The 18,573-nt window shown below is 46.8% G+C and overlaps 1 protein-coding gene across 17 annotated transcripts in view; it reads left to right on the top strand.

Moving 5' to 3' along the window:
- CADPS (calcium dependent secretion activator) overlaps positions 1 to 18,573 on the top strand; it is a 220,832-nt gene that overhangs the window by 69,675 nt on the left and 132,584 nt on the right. For all 17 annotated transcript variants that reach the window (XM_055707676.1, XM_055707675.1, XM_055707678.1 and 14 more), the window contains exons 4-6: positions 10,543 to 10,623; positions 14,986 to 15,222; positions 17,534 to 17,655. In XM_055707676.1, coding sequence (XP_055563651.1) covers positions 10,543 to 10,623; positions 14,986 to 15,222; positions 17,534 to 17,655 — 440 coding nt within the window. The remainder of the gene's footprint in view (positions 1 to 10,542; positions 10,624 to 14,985; positions 15,223 to 17,533; positions 17,656 to 18,573) is intronic.

Here is an 18,573-nt window from a genome sequence, read left to right as displayed (position 1 = left end):
CTGGGAGCAGCAGTGCTGTGCTCCCCAGGCTGCCATGCAAAGGGAGGTGGGGTGTCCTGCTGCGTTGCAGGAGCTGCTGCCAGGCTGAAGCATCTTCTTCTGTAGTTGTTATAGTATCTGTACACATAAATTATTTATTTTACATTTAATATGGACACAGAACAGCAGTTTCCTTATTGCCTAGATGGCTTGCTAGGCTGATCGTCCTCACCAGTAAGGTAACAAGGATGGTGTACGCCATAGGACTTGCCCCATCTGCTAACATCTCCCCCTGCGCAGTACCTTGTGCTGAACAACTCCTTTTCTCACCTTACAGACTAGCTGCTTTTAAAGGCATCACATTTTTGCTCCCTGTGTGTGTGTTTCTCCATAGCTATGCTTCTTGCTGCTATTCTGTGTCTGCTTCAATTCTTCTCGCATCCTTGATCTTAATGCAGGTGCCAGAACGTCTTGCAAGGGTATTTTGCAGGGTTAAATCCCACACAACAGCTTACAGCTCCACATGGCCCATCTCAGAGGTGCCATACATCCATTTTGTGCCACCAGTTCTTCAGGGGCAGAATAGGTCCTGTTGGAGGGGATCAGGCAGTAAAAGAGATGGCAAATGTTCCCAATTAGTGGAGCTCAGATTCCTTTCCCTATTCCTCGTGTGTTTTTTTTCATGTTGTTGAATGCTAATTAAAAAAGAAGTGGCTTTTCCAAAATGCAGTGATAAATTAGATAGGATTGGTATGGCTAAGGGTATTGCCGCTGTGTAAAACCAGGAAATTCCCCTCAAGGTAAATTTCTCTGAAACCTTTGAATGACTTGAAGCACAACTGTCAGGGCACTGTTCTAAGAAAGACAAAGAAATTACCTTTTAATTAGCATAATGTGGTATTTTAGCATAATACTAATATTAATCATTAATAATTGTTGTTATGTTTTGACCAAAAGGACTTACAGATGTGATGTTTCTGCTCTTGTTTTTTTGATAAATTGGTATCAGTTAGTGGAATGTTACGTGCAGCCCAGAGGGACTAAAAATTGCTTGGATCTGCCATGGAGGGCAGTTCCTTTCCACTTCTCCATCACTGTCGAAAGGGGGTCTGATGGCAACCTATACAGAGATTTCCAGAGAAGCATGGTCTTAGTCACAGGTGGGACTTAGCAGCTTCAGCTCCCTTTAGGATGCTCTCCACTGAGAATATGTGGCAACCTCTTCACATGCTGAGGATTTGCTGCCTAGAGGCCTAATTCTCCTAACTGCTTTCTCCCTGAGCTCTCAAGAAAGCTTGTTGTGTCAAACCACTGTGGAAGACGTCAGCCTGTTCAGGAGAACGTTCTCTTTAAGTCTCTGGCTGTGACAAATCTAAACATCGTGAATACCAAAATGAACTGTAATGGGCAGCACTGCAATTTTTACTGTCTTAATCCTTGAAAAAGTGAGAGACATAACCTTCCCTGTACATTCCCTTTCCTCTTTGTCTGCTGATACCCAGTTTGGCATAAAAGGTAACCAAAGCCTTGCTCTTCGTGACCAAAGTCTCTGCTTTGCCAGTTCTTTGCTCAGAGCTTCTGCAGAAAAGCATCTATCACCATGCTACTGCAAGAACCAGTGTTGCAAAATACTCCAAGGTATGCACCCACACACCACGAGTACTTTGGAGAATGGCCATCCAATTCCAAGCTACGTCTGTAGCAGGCAAGTTTCTTTCAGAATGTGGCTTTTCTTTCAGTTTTGTTTTAATGAATAAAAGTGATCATCATTCACTTAATGATCTGTAGCTTCTGTTATCTATGTGTTCGCTCATATCGTCATCCCTGCCAAGCATGGTGCTGGCTGCAGTGGAGGAACTTGAGTCTCTTTTTTACCATCTGGTCTCAGCCACTGAAGGGTATCTGATTTTGTGTCACCAAGGGAGGCCAACTAGGGAATTCTATGTTCATGGCTCAGGGGCCTGATCCCCAGGGTGTGTTCAGAGCTGGGAGCAGAGCTTGGTTGGTCAGGGAGCCGGCTGCACAGCATGGCCAGGGAACCCAATGCCTCCCGTTCAAAAGGACTTCTCCCTGTGGGAGCAGCACTTCTCTCAGGACACCTTCTCGTCCCCAAATATGTACCTCTGCCAAGCATCACTAAGTAGCAGTTTTGACTTGAAATATGTAAATAGGCCGTGACCCTGTGAAGCCCATCAGAAGCTGCCAGCCTGCTTTTATGGAAGGCTTTTAGGTGCCACAGCCATGGAGGTCAGTTGAAAATCCCACAATACTGTGATGAAAAAGCAAGAAAAATCTCATTTCCCTGCTTGAATCAACAGGAGCCAAGACTCCAGTCCTAAGCTCATTTCAGCACCAAGGGGGGGGAAATTTTAAAGATGCATGAATTCCTATACAAGAGCCTTGCCTTGGCCCTGCCCATGGCATAGACACCATTGGAGATGTTCTCACGCCTTACTCCATCACCTTTATTCCTGCTGAGTGTCAAGGTACTGTAGCTTTGCTGGACCAAATCCTCATGCCAGTTGCTTTAGCTCCAAAGGCCAAAGCCCATTTTGAATTATAAGACAAATGTATCTACTGTTAAACTTTTAATCAGATGATCAGGATTTGAGGGTAATGTAGATCTTTGTTCCATGATGATTGGGGTGAGTTAATTGCAGCTAATTCTAGCTGTAAAAATTACCTGGAACTGAATAGCACTTTATTGTTCTGTGATTCTCTTCCTGTTAACTGATGTGAAATTCAGCATACGGAAGTAAACTGTAAGGAAACACAAACAAGCTAAACGTAGCGACCTACCTCGGGCTGCACCAACCAGCCAGAGCTCCAGTTTCTTTCGTTGTGCCATACTTCAGCCTGTGCTGCTCACATGCCTTCAAGCATCCTTACGCAATGCCATAAGAAGAGGGTATTAAGGCATGCTCAGGGGTCAGAGCCTCTGGACAGCTTAGTTTTTAAGCCCTTTCAGTGTTATACACCTCATACAGATGATCTTGCAGGGGGATTTGCGGGGTTCAGAAGTTCTCTGGTCACAGATGGAAAGGACATGCCTTTTGAATGGAAGTGCTCCACCATCCCTTTTCTTAACAGCTTGCAAAACATTTGCAAAGGCAGGCAGCACTTTTTCTTCCCCTCCCTGTTTTGCTGAATCTGTTTTTTCATTTACTTTGATTTATCATTACACATAAATCTGGAGGTATCTTTGCACAACCTGCTGGAAAGCTGCATGCTATGTTTGCTTGTCTCAGCTTTCCTCAGCCCCGTGGCGCAGCCTTGCAAAGCTGGGTGGTAGGTGCGTCTGTAGCAGAGATGGTGCAGGGGTTGGTCCACTTTCTCAACAGAGGATCCGTGCTGAGCACCTGCCTGCCCTTGCCACGTCACCAGCGTGTGCTGGTTGATTCATCAGCACTGCAGATGAACAGCAGGTACCCACGGGCGCTGCTGCTGCAGCAAGGAGACCAGGAGAAATCTCTGCCCGCACGTGCCGCCAGTGCTCCTCTAAAATACGCTGGAAATCAGCTCAGCTTGTAGAGTAAACAGCTATCCAAAAGGCAGCCTTTAGGCTGGAGTTAATTCCAGGGTGGATGTCTTGACCTCACCTGGTGAAGCAGGTGCAGTCCCAGCATCTGCTGGTGGATGTGATGGGCGAGAGCCTGCAGAGCCTAGGCGACTGGTGAAGCACAGATATTTATTGCAATGTTAAAAGATTCAGCACTCAGGCGAGGAGGGGCTGCTGTACAGCCGAGGAAATACTTTCACCAACGAGTTTAGTGCAACCCTGAAGTTTGTGAACCGTGAAATAAGATTTCTCTTAGAGAGGGAAGCATCAGCCCTTAACAAATTATCTAAGTCCTTTCTGCTGTTTTAAATCACACACCCCAGGACCCCCTGGCTGCTCCCTTATAGTAGCAGTGGTTCATTAGATAACTCAGGAACTTGCCAGGATAACGGGAGCAGGCACCCATCCGCAGTAAACAACCGACAATGTGCAGCCGCAGTTGGAAGTGACTGAATTCCTGCAGCAGGGCTGATTTTACCGACACAGGAGCAAAATGGTGTGGGCTTTTCTCCAGGAGAGGGGGTTTGTCACCTTTCGGGGTGCTCGAGCCCGGGGGATCTGTGAGGAGCTGGGGCTGACAGGAGAGAAAAAGAAAATTTTGGTGAAGTAATAGGCACAGATTGTAATTCCTTGAATTAAGAGGAATGTTAAGGGAAATTTTACACTGTGCTAGAAATATTCTGCATGGCTATGAGCCTAAAAGACTGATTCGGGGAAGTCTGGCCAGAGGAGAGCTCGCCTTGAGCATCCCTGTTGTATAGTGGCACCAGGAGAGCAGTCTTCCAGGGACATGTGGGGATAGCGCTGCGTTGCAGTCCGGAGAACTGGTGGAGGGGATATGTCCTGCTGGCTCCTTCTGACTCTCCTAAAATCCTCTCAAACTGCATGAGTGATAATTGCTAAATCCATGGCTGGGCTGTGCTGATGCTGCCGGTTTTGCTGACATGGGGAGGTCCATCACACTGTCCTCGCGTCCTCTTCTTCACTTGCATTTCAGATCCCAAGGCAGCCAGTGGTTCATGGGTTGCAATTTGCAGCTCAGAGCATTAGCATGTTGCCTGGGGCATTTGTGACTTACCCTACCGAGGCAGCGTAGCATCCTTCATGTTCCCCATTTAAAAGGGAAGTCAGCATCCCACCTGCGGTCGAGAGAGGGAGCGTTTGGATCCTCCTTTGCTTTCTGCTTCAGAGACGTGGGCACAGGTCGGGGCCCCAAGCACCGGGCTGCCTCCCTCGCTCTGCCCTTTGCTGCTCATAGAGAAGAATATTTACAGTTGGTGGGAAAAGGATGCTACAGAGCAATTCGTGACAGTGGCATGGAGCGTGTCTTAGGGAGCTGTGTGTGGTTTGTTGTGCCACTGTCCTGTCTTGTGTCACTTTATCTCCTAGAACTCTGGTTTTCTGGTAAAAAACCAAGGGCTTCCATGCGATGAGTCACTTTGACAGCCATGTGTTTCTTTCAGCTGGAGCACTCCACACTGCTGATGCCACAAGTTGTGAGTAAACCTGGACTGATAGATTAATAATTAATTGATGGGTGCCTATGAATTTTTCAGTATTTTCTCTCGTTGTGCATCATAAAGCAAAACCACCTTTTATGAGACAAAGATCTCTCCTAAAGCCCTACATCAAAGCTGCAATATTGTCACCCATGTTGTGATCTTGTTCAGCCTTCACATGCAGAATGTTTGCTTTGAAATACTTAAATCAACCATTATGCTGGGCTACAGAGCTCCCAGCATGTCAAAGGATGAGCGCCTTGAAACTCTCTTTGAGGCTTTTGGCACCTATGACTGTGCATGACAGGTATTTGACTGTGTTAATTATTTTGGGAGGACTTATGCCAGGCTTAGGAAGGGCATGAGTGGGTCACAGCTTTTGTCCTTGTCCTCCACCTGGGGAAACTAATTCACAAAGTGGGATTCTTAGACCCTCCAGCTGCATGGTGATGTGCTGGACACAGAGGCAGAGGAAATTAATGTTTAGACAGCTGACAGTACCCGCAGCCAGGGTGGTCCCTGCTCAGTCCACTTTCCAGAAGCAGCCCGTCTGCGCCTGCCTTCGACTGTGCAGGAGGCATCACCCATCCCCGGGTGCTGATGCTGCCATGGGGGAAAACCAGCACAGGCGGTAGCTATGGATTTCAGGGAGATCTGGTCTAAACGCTTTAATATCCAGAAGGTGAAGAGCTAGGTTTGCTTCTGTTCCTGACGCAGCACAAAGCAGGTTGCTGCAGCTCAGTGTTTGCATTACCAGAGCGTTTAACCCGTGGTTTTCCAGAACCCCATTGCAAATGGCTTGTCCTCTGCAGGAGCACGCAGCATGGGACGGGCTGGACTCACCACCACGGTGTAACTTTTCTCGAAGGGAGGGGAGATACCTTCAGACAGGCCCCAGCTATGGTCAAGGAATGGGGATGTTGTGACGCTTGCTGCCCTTGCTAGGATGCAGGGATTGGCATTTGCAGTGACTGGCAGGGAGGGATGACACTGTTAAATGGTGCCAGCGGTTTCTGGCTGGGGCTGATGGCAGTTACACCGCCAATACCTGTCACATCCATAGCATGTGGTGTACATGCCAGGCTGATCACTGAAGGCTGTGTCTGTGTGTTGCATCCTGTTACTGTAAATACTCGTAGCTTACAACAATGTCATTTCATTATAGACCCTTGTAGCTTACAACAGCATTATTTCCAACAGTGCTGAGCTCAGAGCATGGGCGCAGATCCTACGTCGTGTTTACCTCACCTGTGTCTGTTGGGAGTGTGCCCCATCAACACGTGTTCGGTGGCACGGCTGGATCCACTCTTACTGACTGGCTGAGTGCTGCGTACGGCATGTCACTTCTGCTGCAGGCATTGTCCCCATGCTGGGCAGGTTAGCCCCAGCTACAGTCCTCTCACTGTGGCTGATGTCACACGGGCTGTACCCTGCTCGGTCCCGAGGTAGGTGGGTCAGTCTGCAGTGTTAATCTGAAAAAAAAAAATGCTCTGGGTGTAATAAAGAAGGTAAGAGGACAGCCTGCACCCTGCCCGCCCCCCCCCCCCCCCCCCAGCATCACATTTGGAGCCAGGGCTGCGATTGTAAATAGTTTGGCTTTGAGCTGGGATAAACTAAAAGCTGGAGCTTTAAATATGTAATGCTTTGACTCCAAAACATGGGAATTTAAAGTCTCCCTTAACATTGCTCATCTCCTTGAACTGCCTCCGGTGTTTCCTGGGGTGCATGGATGTGAGCCTGGGCTCCTGGCTTTAAAAACTACAAGGCTCGGGTTGGGCAATAAGCGGGAGGTCTCTGATACACCAGCCAAATAGTTTAGGTGTGGATTTGGTAGGTGCCTATATGCCTATTGCAGATCTTCTGACTTAATTAGGTTGGTTTGTTTGCCTCTGCTTCTGCCTTTCAAAGGTGTAGAGACATTGTCTTCCGTCCCTCTGGGACAGCGTGAGGAAGTCTGACAGTGGTTTCGTTTCAGGGTCGTGGAAGCAAAAGGTTGCTTCTGCAGGCCAGTGGCTGGTTCTTATGGGTGATTAAAACCGTCAAACTCGCATGTTTTTAACCTCTTTCTTTCATTTACTAGTGCCCATTAAAAAGTATTGCTTATTAGCAGTGTATGTGTAAAAAACCCTCTGTCTTCTGCAAGATTTTTTTTTCTTGCAGTTGAACAGTCACCAGGGGTTAGAGCAGGCACGTGCCCTGCAATGCCCTCAGCGGCAGGCTGGCTGTGATGCTGGGCAATTTTGGGTTCCACTCAGAATCTGATCTACAATTTTTTTTATTTTTATTCTTTTACCTTTAGCAAATGTTACACCGACGTAGATAATCTCTGTGGAGCAAGCAGAGAGAACTAATGTTGTATGCGGGTAGATGTATGAAAACTTCTAATTTACCAGCAGGCACTTGGGTAATGATCAGTTGAGAATTGCAAATTATGTACGTCATATATTTGTGGCATGCTGCTGAAGAAAAGCTCAGTGCATATGACAAATCATATATATACTGAAATTTATAATACTTTTCACATTTAATTGACTGGGAAAACCTTATGATTTATATCTTTGCTTTATTCATAGTACACACATAACATAGTTATAATGCAGAACAAAACTAATTCATTTTTTCTTTGACTTTGTACATCATTTATATATTTGGCTGTCAAGTATTTGAATATGAAGTGAGCATGCATAAGGCAGAGAATAAATAGCTGATTCTCCAGTTAAGAAATTGAGTTTTAATGATATCAGGGTCTGTGTTGCCTTACTGGGATGTTTGGTCTTGCTTAGATAGCATGCTTTACATTTGCCCCTTGCCTTATTTCACAAGCAAAGTATATTTTATGGGCACCAGCATTGCTCTCTTAATGGCCCTATATAGTATTTTGACTGTGTAAAATGTACTGGGCTTGCTTTGACAGCAGCAGGAGCCCTGCCCAGGCTCAGGAGCAGTAAGTGGCTGAGCTGTTGGGCTGCTACTCTTAGTCACAAGAGGTCTGCTTGAACATGCCAGGAGGACACGCAGGGACCGCAGGCAGGGGCTGCCTCATTAGTACTGTTCTGTAGATAACAAGAAGAAAATGTAATGTTGGCTGCAACAGACTGATTGCTTTCCCAAAGCGGTTATTGCCATGGAGCTAACTTGAACAGTCATTGAAAAATACAGCCTGGATTACCTGGCTTGGCATCGCTAATTAACCTTGGGAAGCACGGCCCTGAAAAGCAATACCTTACCCACTTGAGCACAAGCAAGGAGGCTGCCTAGGGTGCTTGTTGCCTCCTAAGAAAAATATTCTACTGCAGCCAGATCTTTCCTTGACACATGGTTTTCCGACACCTGTAGCATCACTGGAAAACATCTGCAAAATCAAGATAGTGGAGAAAGTATAAGGAGTTTGCTGGCTCATTATCGTACCTCAAAAACAGCTCTTCTCCACAGCATCATCCTTGATTTCTAAATTCAGCGCATGAGTTATTTTGGGTAGTGTGTGATTAACCTCAATTACTGTAGCTCGGGTGGAATTCAAATAATGACCCCTCTTTCAGAGTCGCAAAGAAATGGAAATCTGGCACTGTACATTTCCTACCCTTAATGAAGCAGCTCTGAGAGATGCTTGCACATTGGTGGAGGTTAGTTGTGTGATGCATTTGCTCATGGAGAAATTAATAGGGGCAGCTGATCTGGAAAAGTGTTGGTGGTTCATGACTCTGTACTGGTTTTGGGATCAGGAATATAAACATGAATGCAGCAGGTTATGTGGTACAGCTGGTGTGAATGAAACCTGGGTGGCCACAGCAGAGATAGCTGAAGCTTCAGTGGATTTGGATCATGGTCAGGACACTTTGTAGTTTTCCTGCCTGAATTAAATCAATAATGGTCACTTTCAAAAACTAATCAAAAATATCTTTCCTTCAATCTTAGCCGTAATGAATGTCGGCTCTCTGGAAAATCATTGATGTGAAGCAGTATGCAAATACACACCTGCACGTGTGCAGATCTACGTGAACGTGTGTGAGAGGGGAGATGCAGGATGCGCAGGCAGGTGGCTGAGAAGATGCTGTAGAAAGCAGCATGTCTGGGGGAATGTGGGGTATTTCAGCCCATCCAGGGAGCACAAACAGACAAGCTCATCATTCATCAGGCTGAGAATCGAAACTTTTGCCATCGAAACTTTCCAGACTGCACTGTGCCAGCTGAGCTTTTCTTCTGTCAAGCAGTTTATCTCCAGAGGAGGATAAAACCCAGGGAGGTGGTTAGCACAACCTCAAGCCAACAAATAAAGATAACTTATGTGTAGCAGTCAATGGGAGAGCTGACCTATGGCAGCTTGTGGCGGTCACATTTGCTGGTAGCCAAAAGGGGCCAATACTTTGGAAACAAAGGTGACATTTGGATGGAGGAGCCAGCCCTCCCACCTGAAGTCACGTTTGCTTGAGGAGATGAACCAAAACCCTGAGGATTTGCACCAGGCTGAGCATGGTTTTCTGCCTTGTGGGTGGAGCACTGCCATGAGCACCCCGATGCTGCACATTTATGACCCCAAAGGAGTCTAGAGAATGGTTAGAGTCTGGAAAGCAGCTATAAAATTGCCACCTCATTACAGCAGCCATCGACTTCTTTGGGAGCTAGTTTAATGTTGTGCTTTTTGTTGTTCTGTAATTCATGTCCGTGTATTCCCACTAAAAATAACCAACCCGCCTCAAGTCCTACCGACGGGAAACTGCTCGCAGCAGTCACCATGCCTCTTCCACATGTGCTGTAATTGCTTGCTTAACTGGCAAAAACAACGTTTTACCCTCAGAAGACATTTCAGGGCCAGGCAGATGCCAAACGCTGAACCACAGGGCTGTGGGCAGTGTGTTTAAAAAAAAAAAAAACAAAACCAACAAAACTAAAAACCTCTGCTGAAGGCTGCAGGAAAACCGCTTGCATGAATTGGGTGGTAGTACAGGGATGCAGCAATATGGGGGGAAAGGGAAAGAAAATAAGCAAATGCTATTGTTGTGCACTTCTGCTGAGCCACTCTCTTGTCTTTTTCTGGGTGGCAAGCAGGGGCAGGGGGTGTTTGGCTTGGTGATCTGGAGCTGCCATGTGTCCTGCCGCAGCACAGGGGGGCTATGGCTTCCCAAGCACCAGCAAAGTGACAACCTCTGGAGGACACCCCACTCCTCAGGGGTTGTGATAGTCACCATCGTGCCTTGCTGCCAGACTGGCTCACAGGGCAAAGTGGGTGTAAGACCTCAGGGTGAGGATGCTCAGCCCCAGGAGGCAGCTGGGCAGGTATCAAAACAGGGTCTGCACAGTCCTCTGGTCGTGTCTGTCTTGGGATGGCGAACGTTGTGTGTGTTCTTTGTGGGGGGCTTTGTCCCACAGCAGGGCCTGTCACCACTCCCTCTCTGCAGTACTTCACTGATAATGTAATACAGATGGTCAGCCTGAGGAACTGAACTGCTTGTCAAGGTGCTGCCTTGGTTAATTTTTAACCTTGATTTGCCTTTTGTTTTTGTACAGCTGGACAACCCAGATGAGCAAGCAGCACAGATCAGACGTGAGTTAGATGGTCGTCTCCAAATGGCAGAGCAAATTGCCAAGGTAAAAAGAAAGAAAAAAAAGTGTCTTCTGTATTAATAAGCTCTTCGTATAGAAGCACGTAAGTAGTTTGATGCAGCCCCCAGGTCCTGTCCTTCTCTCACAGGTTTCTTCTCCTAGTAATCACCGGTTAAAAATCCGCTGATTTTTAACTACAAACAAAACAAGTACAGATGAAGCTGTACTTGGAATGTCTGCTTCTTGGAAGGTCTGGTTTCTTGGAATGTCCTGATGGGCTGTGATGTTTTAGGTTCCCACAAAATCCCTTACAAATCTTCAGTGGTGGGAAAGACATTGTCCTGAAGTGCTCCAGCTAGATCTGCAAGTGCATGTCTGAGCCCTCTTTGTCAAAATTCTATGCTAGGCAATAAGGTGGTATGTAAAAAAAGGTATGGTGTGTAAAAAGGAGCCAGAAATTGCCCTAACGGGGTTTGTGCCTTTCGCTGGGCTGCTGGGAGCCACAGTTCCCTGCCCGTCCATAGGTACCTGCTGCCTCAGTAAAGGTACTTCAGATGTGTTGTCCCACACATGTTCACACTTTGCACGAGAGCGGTCAGGCTAGCCTTGGACTGTGCAGACATCCCTGCCATCTGGATCGGCAGGAATGGGACCTCCAAACAGTTTTGATAACGAAGCACTCAGCTAAACTCTGTAGAGACCCTTCCGTAAGGAAACCTCTCCCTAGGAGCAAATCCCACCCTCACACAGTGCAGATTTACGTAGTCTCCAATGGACCGTAGATGGAGAGAAACACTGGATCCTGTTGACATCAGTAGGGGCAAGATTTTATCCTTGCCTTTAATCAAATGCTCTGAGTCACTGATAAAGCCCTAATGGGGCTGAAGTCACTGGGAATGATCTGTCTGGTGATTCTTGATAGTCAGGAAACCATTAGAATGGAAAGGTCTAATCAGACAGACATAGCTCAGGTTAGGGACCTGCCTTTCGGCAGCAGTCCTCCCGGCACTGAGCTGTGCCCAGACTGGAGGGGGGTTATGAGAAAGGTAGTATCAGAGCTGTTTGCAACCACGCTGATACCCCTGGGTGTGAAAAGCAGAGCACGTTAATTTGTGGTCAGGTGTTAGCAAGGATACTGGTAGTGCTTGTGCAGTTGTTCCTCACTAACGCTCCTGTTAAACAGCTACTGCTCTTGCATCTTTGGGGAGGTAGGTTCTTTTTCCCCATTTCACGGATAAAAACAGTGAGGTGGTCAAACGATGGTGCAGCAAACCGACTGCAACTCCTTTGTTCAGCATTTGGCCCTTTGCCATTTTATTGCCAAGAAAACCTACAGAATTTTTTATTTGTGGCAAAATGTGAGCCCCTGTGCGGAGTGCTGCTGCTCCAGTTCTGAGGTGGGTCACCAGGCACTGGGTGCCAGAATGAGATTGTCTGGCTTTGTTGTTTCAGTTTTCTTTTTATGGCATGTGGGACAACAATATGCATGGTTCAGTAGCAGCCAGTGGAGGCTGCAGCTTCATGAATAATTTTTTGCAAACAAGAATTTGCCATTTCCATTTCTTCCCCAAGGATGCTGAAAACAAACCATGCCACGGCTGGCCCTGTGAGAGACAGTCAGGGGAAAGTCCTCAACACAGCCTGACATTTCCCCGTGCAGGATTCAACCTTCAAAATACAGCTGTGCAGCTTGGAGGGTGGTTCAAAGTAAAAGTGACTTACCTGTGATCCACTTGGCAGGTATTGATATTTAATCTTCGTGTTACTGCTGCAGACCTGTTCTCCAGAATGTCAGATCCCACCAGCAGCTGCCTACAAGAGACCTTTTTCTTTCAGACCCATGAATACCATGTTTTGAAGGAAGCCAAATGACCTTTTGCATCCTTCTCTGTATCCTCTGTTCCGGGCAAAGCTGCTTTCCCTTCAGCATAAGGCAGGTTCACAATTCGGCTCAGTGAAAGGATAGCGTTTCCAGTTTTATCTCCAGTTTGCAGCTTTTAATGCGGATTTTCTGCCCAGGGAGACTTACAGTGTCCGCAAAACCAGCCCTGAGGTGGGAGTCTTGGAGATTCCACGCTAAAGGCAAATTAATGCCTCATTAATAAATTAAGAAATTCACACGAGGACATTTGTACTTCAGTGGCAACAAAGGCCATGGAGTCTTACCAAGACCTGGGACTGCAGTGTTGCAGAACTGATGGCTCTGCGAGCTCTCGTCCGACCAGTCGTGTGACCTTGAACGAGTCGCTGTGCATGCCAGCCTTCCTGCATCTGGTTACCAGGGCACAGCTCTGGGGCTTTTTGCCTCCTCCTGTGCCCAGGAGAGTGCAGCTCAGCACAGCATCAGTGCCGCATCAGGCAGGGTCCCCCACTGAGCCTGACTCCATCAAAGCACATCAGCCCAGCCTTGGCGCCAGCCAGCTTGAGGATCACGCTCGAAGTCAAGCAGATGTTTTAAAGCTGAACCTGGACAGGCTTTTCACTCTGCGTATTGTACTTTTCCACCAGCTAAATGTGAGCAGCATTACAGCTGAGAGCTTAGTGATGCCAAGGCAGAGGTGTATTTTTCTCTGCAGTAGCAAGTGCTCTGCTGTCCTGTGGTGCCTTTCCTCCCTCCCACACAGTCTCCTGGCCTCGAGGGCAAGGAGCATCACATGTAGGGGCAACTAAATGAGACCTTGTGATGGCACCAGAGCAATATATCCATCTGGGGCTGGACCACCCTGCTCCAGCCCACTAGACTGGTCGTTTTTTGCAGTCTCTTTTTTTCTCCACACTTGTCCCCATTTCTGGTCCTCTCCCTGCTCCAAGTACATGTGGAGGTAACTAACACCCTTTCTTGCTGTTGTCTGCATGTCTTGATTGTGTCTTCTTCCAGACTTTCCCCAGCTGTGTCTCCAGTCTGATGGGTAACTTGGGCCCACACCTGCATCGCTGCATTTCCATTGTCAGACCCAGTCCCCGTTAAATTGTTATGCACCACTTCAAACTTACTGGTTTTAACCTTAGTATGAGAAGTTGCCAGTGGCGCACAGTGAGATGTCTCAGTCCTTGCTGCAGTTCCAAAGAGGTCTGTGGGGGCAGTGCCAAAATTGCAGTCCCTGGATAACAGCAGGGCAAAAAAGCAATAATGTTTGAACATCATTGCTTCAGCAGCAGTTCTCAAAAATCTACAAAACAGTTGTGGTTTTTCTTTTTCCTAGGGGTGGCTTGCAACTTACATAATGCATAGACAATAAACCAGACTGATTAGGTAGTTTATCTTACGCCAGGTCTAATTTACATGAGGGAATTGCTTCCCAAGATTGAGACTGGAAACGAAAGACTATATTTTAACTGCTTGGTGCGAGTGCTGCTGCGAGCTGTGCTGGCAATGGGTAAGCTGTTGAGGACTGCTGCAAAAGCTAGTGCAGTGGAGTACTTTTTCAGCAGCCTGATGACAGTCTTCTAGAAGAAACATGACCTTGTTTTCTTTTCTAGCATACATTTTACGAACTGCTCTTTACAATATTATGAATTGCCACTGAGACACTTTGCACATCAGCATCGAGTTCCCTGGCTGCAGATGCTGCCTTGCTGTCATACACCTTGCAGTCTCTCGTAACCCACTGAGACATGTTCAGACCCTGAGCAGATTCAGGGCATGGGCAGAGTTGTCAGAAGATGTAGGGCTCAGACCAGTGAGCCTAATAGCTGGAGCATAGGCAGCAGTTCAAAGCTGAGATCACACATTGGGGAACATCACATTTTGCTCTCGTTATCACCTTTAGTTTTAATGTTTAAACATCCTGTTTACAAGAAGCAGCACTGGAGGGTCTCACAGTGAAAGGTTGTCTTGTTGGAGGGAGGCACAGGCCTGGCAACTAGTGGAAAGTGTGTTTTACCCCTTCTTCCAGTTGGGACTGTGCATTCCTACCCACACATTGCTGATTTTCCATCCCTGGGCTCCTTTCACACCTAGAAAGCTAATGGAGCAACTGCTCAGAAGTGTTTTAAAAAGAGCTGGCACATTTGGGAGACTGGAAAACCAGTCCCTAACTGTCAGCATCCTTTGAATCATTAGTAAATTGCTGTCAATCATAAAGTTCAGCTGAGATCTGTCCTGAAGTGTTCATAATGATAAATACATATACATGAAGAGGGCCATTTACAGACAGAAAAATCAATGAAATGCAAGTGCATGCAAGAAAAAGTAAAGTTGGAGAAGTACCAAGTAGTAATTCTATGGGAAGCTAACAATAATGTTTTTACATTACACAGGAACAAGCTGTAATTTGTCATCTGGTTTGTGGGAGTTGCCTGCTCGCAAACCTCTCTGCAAATGCTCCTGGGGGATTCTCCCAGTGCAACAAGTGGTTGTTGATTGTCACAGTCATTCGTTCTGTTGTTTTTGTTTCTAAATCCAAGGAGCGCAAGTTTCCGAAGTTTGTGTCCAAGGAAATGGAAAACATGTACATTGAGGAGCTGAAATCATCCGTCAATCTCCTGATGGCAAACTTAGAGAGCATGCCTGTGTCTAAAGGAGGCTCAGAGTTCAAGCTGCAGAAGCTGAAACGTAGTCACAACACCTCAATAATTGACATGGGAGAAGAAAATGAGAACCAGCTTTCCAAGTCGGACGTCGTGTTGTCGTTCTCACTGGAGGTAAGCTTCACACACATGACAGTGTGCAGAGCTTGTGGGAGTAAAAAATCACAGCAGACAACCTCTGCTCCATTCAGACTTGTTCGGTGGAGAGAGATCAGTAGAAATCATTTTCTGATCTCTGTGAGGCATGGCTCCTCTCTGAGTTACTAGAAGCTTTGCCTGTGGTCAGACACTGTGTCCTTTCTGGTGTCTTACCATCTTGTCAGAACAAACTGTGTGAGACAAACTGCCTGGCGTTTCCTGGTGATATATATCCAGTGGTTCAGAAATCTGCACCATTAACTGACCGCTTCGTGCAGCTTGTTACTGAGTGTAGCCCAGTAACCCCGAGCCTGTATTCTCCCCAAAACTGGTACAATAATCCAACACTATGAATGTCAGTATGTTTAATTATTGCCAGTTAGAGGTGCCACTGTATTTTATTGCAAGCCTTGCTTCCTTTTCGGAGAATTGTTAAAACTTGCTGGGGTTTGAATGCACCCAACAGATTGACTTGCAGTTTGTGTGGAAATACTGTGCTTTTCTGGCTTGCTCTTTGCTTTGTGTTGAGCACTGACTTTCTGCTCGGCGCTCTGTTGAGCAATGTGCCTGTACAGCCCAGGGGAGGGCAGGGTGCTGCAGGGACCCGCTGTTACCTCCGACACAGGCTGTCTCAGTCCTGGAAGCAGTGTTGCTGCACTAGCTGTTTTCAGCCAACTTAATTGTTCTGTGCAAACATATTTGCGGTCTAGGCAAGACATTTACTCCGAGGAGTCATCAGCACACCCGTACAGAATTATTGTTGTCTGTCAGTGAGTGGGTTTATGTTACATTGTCGTAACAACTACCAGGATGGGGTCAAAAATGTAGGATGAAGAAAAATCAGAAAATTCTATTTTTGTGTAGATCCTTGTTTATTTCTCTCCTAAGGGGTCTCTTGTTATATATATCATGCCAGTGCAAAACTTAGCAACGTTGGTTGTCCAGTCAGAGTTTAACGTATTAGATGTCTAAAACCATCTTTATAATATTCAGTTCAGTCTTATTTAAAAGTAAGACTGTGAACCCAGAGATGGTGCCTTCAACCGCAGCATCAAATAAAGCCTGACTTCTAAGCATTCCTGTACAGAGGAGCAGAGAACTATCACAAAGCAGTAGACCTCTCTGTTGCAAAAGCCTGTGCAGTGTGTATAGCCATGCATAAGGGGACTCGCCCTTACAGTGGGATGTCTCAAATGCTTTGCTCCAGCTGAACCCCATCTGGCAGAAGCAGAAGCTCAGTGAAGCACTGACTTCAGGAGCTGGCAGATCTATGCACTACTCGGTGCACGAAACTCTCTGCAAGAGAGCTTTTCCCAAAAATGTGTGCTCATCAGGGGGTTGTGGAGCTCTGGATGCCAGGGAAGGGATCCTGAATGCAAGGACAGGTTAGAAGGACATGAGGAGAGGAATTTTAAACCCCTGTGTACATACTTCATAGATAGCTGTAATAAAACATGAACACATGTAAAATAAAACATGAGCTCCCACAGTGTTTCTTGTAGAAATGTTTAAAGTATGTGGTTTATAGGTTTAATCAGCTTTAAGAAAAAAAATAAAAGGGGTAATGACCTGCAAGAAACTTTCATGGTGACTTCTTAATAAGATTTCTTCTAAGAAAGATGGAGAAAGACTTTTTACCAGGGCTTGTAGTGACAGGACAAGGGGCAACAGTTTTAAACTGAAAGAAGGTAGATATAGATTGAATATAAGGGAGAAAATGTTTACAATGAGGGTGGTGAGGCGCTGGCACAGGCTGCCCAGAGCAGCTGTGGGTGCCCCATCCCTGGCAGCGTCCAAGGCCAGGTTGGGTGGGCCTCTAAGCAACTGGGTCTGGTGGAAGGTGTCCCTGCCCACAGCAGGGAGTTTAGACTAGATGGTCTTCAAAGGTCAAACCCAAACTAGTCTATGATTGATCTTGAAAATGGGCTTTTGGTACAAGCTGAGTAGCTGTGTGCTTTTCTTCTGGATTTTGCATATTAAGGCACTTTTAGGTGGGGCAGGACCATGTCTGTGAGGCCCATCTGCTGAAGCTTGATATAGCCCTGGGTACCCAAGGGTTTCAACAAGCCTCCATACAGACCTCACTGGCTGCCATGGTCCCCACTCAGCCTGGGCAGTGCCACCATCCCTGCCTGCTGGCCACCACCACCGTCCCTGCCCGCTGGCCACCATGAACATTCGGCAGCATGTGGAGGACCCCAGCGCTGGCTGACCCCATGGGTTCAGCAGCCAGAGCGAGGTCTGAAGGAGACTGCTCCTCTTACGCTCCTCTTCCTTTAACCTGCAGGTTGTCATCATGGAGGTGCAGGGTCTGAAGTCACTGGCCCCCAACCGTATTGTGTACTGCACCATGGAAGTTGAAGGTGGGGAGAAACTGCAGACTGACCAGGCTGAAGCCTCAAAGCCAACGTAAGTTTTGCTTTGCTTTTTGCTCTCTCTGCCGTGCTCTCCTTTGCCCCATCTCTGCACTGCTGAGTCGCTGCGAATAGTTCCACCTCCTGCATGGTGAGGCCAGAGGGAACTCTGAGAAACAGAGGAGAAGCATGGCCTTCCACATATGCAGAGCATCGTCCTGCAACTAAGAATGGCACATAAGCCCTGCTTGAGGGGGAAAAAAAAAAAAAATGTTAATGACAGGCTTAACATCTCTTGTAGCCTCAGGGACATATATTTGTGCCTATACGTAAGTACTTCGCTAAATAGGGATAAAGTTAAGCATGTGCTTAGATAAATACTTGTCTAAGTGTCCATCTGAACTGGTGCCATCAGGTGTAGGTATATAATCTTGCCCTCACTGTCAGGATTTCAACGGTCCTATGAGAAAGGGAAACAGCTGGCAGGGATAGACTCTGGCAGCCACAGCCAGAGGTGGGAGAGAGGAGCTGGGGAAAGCCCCAGGTCACTCAGTTGAAGCTTTATCTGAGGCCACTTTTCCCTGGTCCAGGTCAAGGGCAGAGTCTTGTTCTGTCCTCTTTGACCTGATCCCCAAATCCCCAGCCTTGGCCCCATGCTTGGCTTTTTTGTCTTACCCAGATGTTGTTACAAGCCTTCTAGTAGTGACTGATCATTCTTAATTTGGAAGGAGAAAATGATGAATGGCTTATTTCATTTCCAATTTGTGGGATTAGTTAAATTGAAACACTATGCATATGGATATGAAGCAGTTTTCCCCTGGTTCACCACAGAGATTTCACACTTAAATGAAATTTTCAGTGCGCGCCCTCACAGTGGAGAATTGCCAAGGTGGTATGAAGCCTCCTCCAGCAGTGGGGAAGAGTGCAGGAGGGGCTGCTGTTGAGATATTCCCTCTCTGTTCCCATGTCCCAT

This window comes from Falco cherrug, chromosome 4 (assembly GCF_023634085.1).
Source record: "Falco cherrug isolate bFalChe1 chromosome 4, bFalChe1.pri, whole genome shotgun sequence".
In the NCBI taxonomy this organism is placed as follows: Eukaryota; Metazoa; Chordata; class Aves; order Falconiformes; family Falconidae; genus Falco; species Falco cherrug.
Note: the sequence above shows the minus strand (reverse complement) of the source record. Positions and strands in the feature narration are given on the sequence as shown.